Source organism: Geospiza fortis, unplaced genomic scaffold (assembly GCF_000277835.1).
Source record: "Geospiza fortis unplaced genomic scaffold, GeoFor_1.0 scaffold569, whole genome shotgun sequence".
In the NCBI taxonomy this organism is placed as follows: domain Eukaryota; kingdom Metazoa; phylum Chordata; class Aves; order Passeriformes; family Thraupidae; genus Geospiza; species Geospiza fortis.
The window spans coordinates 380,225-381,417 of NW_005054621.1; the positions used below are offsets into that span (position 1 = coordinate 380,225).

General features: G+C 65.8%; 1 protein-coding gene across 1 annotated transcript in view; it reads right to left on the minus strand.

The window, feature by feature from the left end:
- Positions 1-423, minus strand: part of LOC102042000 (cAMP-specific 3',5'-cyclic phosphodiesterase 4D) — a gene marked incomplete at its 3' end in the record, with an annotated part of 6,344 nt that extends 5,921 nt beyond the window's left edge. Inside the window, 1 exon segment of the mRNA XM_031064743.1 lies at positions 345-423. Within this exon segment, the coding sequence (XP_030920603.1) occupies positions 345-423 (79 nt within the window).
- Between the last annotated feature and the right edge of the window lie 770 nt (positions 424-1,193).

The window sequence follows — 1,193 nt, forward strand, 5'->3', positions numbered from 1 at the left end:
CGAAGCCCCCAGGGAGCCGGAGGTACGGGGCCGCGGTGCCACGGAGGGACATGGCTGAGCACGGAGCGTCCTGGACATGGCATGTGGCTGTGACACGGTGGCACTGAGGGACACAAGTGAGTCTGGAGCATCCTGGGCATGCGGTGTGGCTGTGCCATGGTGCCACCAAGGGACACAGGGACGTGGCTGAGCCCGAAGCATGCTGAACTCGCAGTGTGGCAGTGCCATGGTGCCACTGAGGGACACAGCTGAGTCTGGAGCATCCCCAGCACACGGTGTGGCTGTGACACGGTGCCACCAAGGGACACAGGGACGTGGCTGAGCCCAAAGCATGCTGAACTCGCAGTGTGGCAGTGCCATGGTGCCACCAAGGGACACAGCTGAGCTTGGAGCATCCCAGGACTCGTGGTGTGGACACGCCATGGTGCCACCGAGGGACCTGTGAGAGCCAAAGCCACCCCACACCGTGCCCCAGCCCCTCCCTGGTGCTGTCCCCTCCTGGAGCCGCTCCCGAGCAGGGTGAGGTCCAGCTGGTGACAGTGACACTGTGGGGGACCCACTGTGAGGTGGCCATGGCAGGTGATGCCTACTCAGCCTGATGCAGCAGGATGTGGCTCCCGGCTGTTCCTGATGGCCACAGAAATATCCAGCAGGTGGCAGGGAGCCAGGAGGGACAGCAACAGAGCCCCCTGCCAGGGGGGGACCCCAAAACCCACCGGAGGGGGGTCCTGGAGGGGTCACCTTGGCTTGTCCGTGAGGACATCAGGGCAGAGGGATGTGGGACAGGGACATCGGGGGATGTGGGACAGAGGGAAGAGCCCCCTGTGCCGGCTGGCAGCGAGGGCTGGGCTGGCCGCAGGACAGCCAGTCCCTGTCCCCAGGACAGCCGTCGGAGTGTCCCTGTCCCCACGTGTCTGTGCAGGACAAGTGACACCAGAGCCATGTCCCTCGGCTGTGCCAGTTCGTTGCTGTCCCCACAAGCCGGGCTGGGAGAGGCACGGGACAGGGGGAATGGCCCAAAAATAGCACAGCTGGGCCCGAGCCACTGCGGGAGGGACCGAGGTCACCTCGGGCAGGGCCAGGCCAGCCTGGTGGCGGCTGTGGCTGGGACACGAGATGGGGACAGGGAGGGGGTGAGGACAGGGATGGGTGGTGGGAAAAGGGGGATGGGGGTGACAGGGATGTGGGAGACG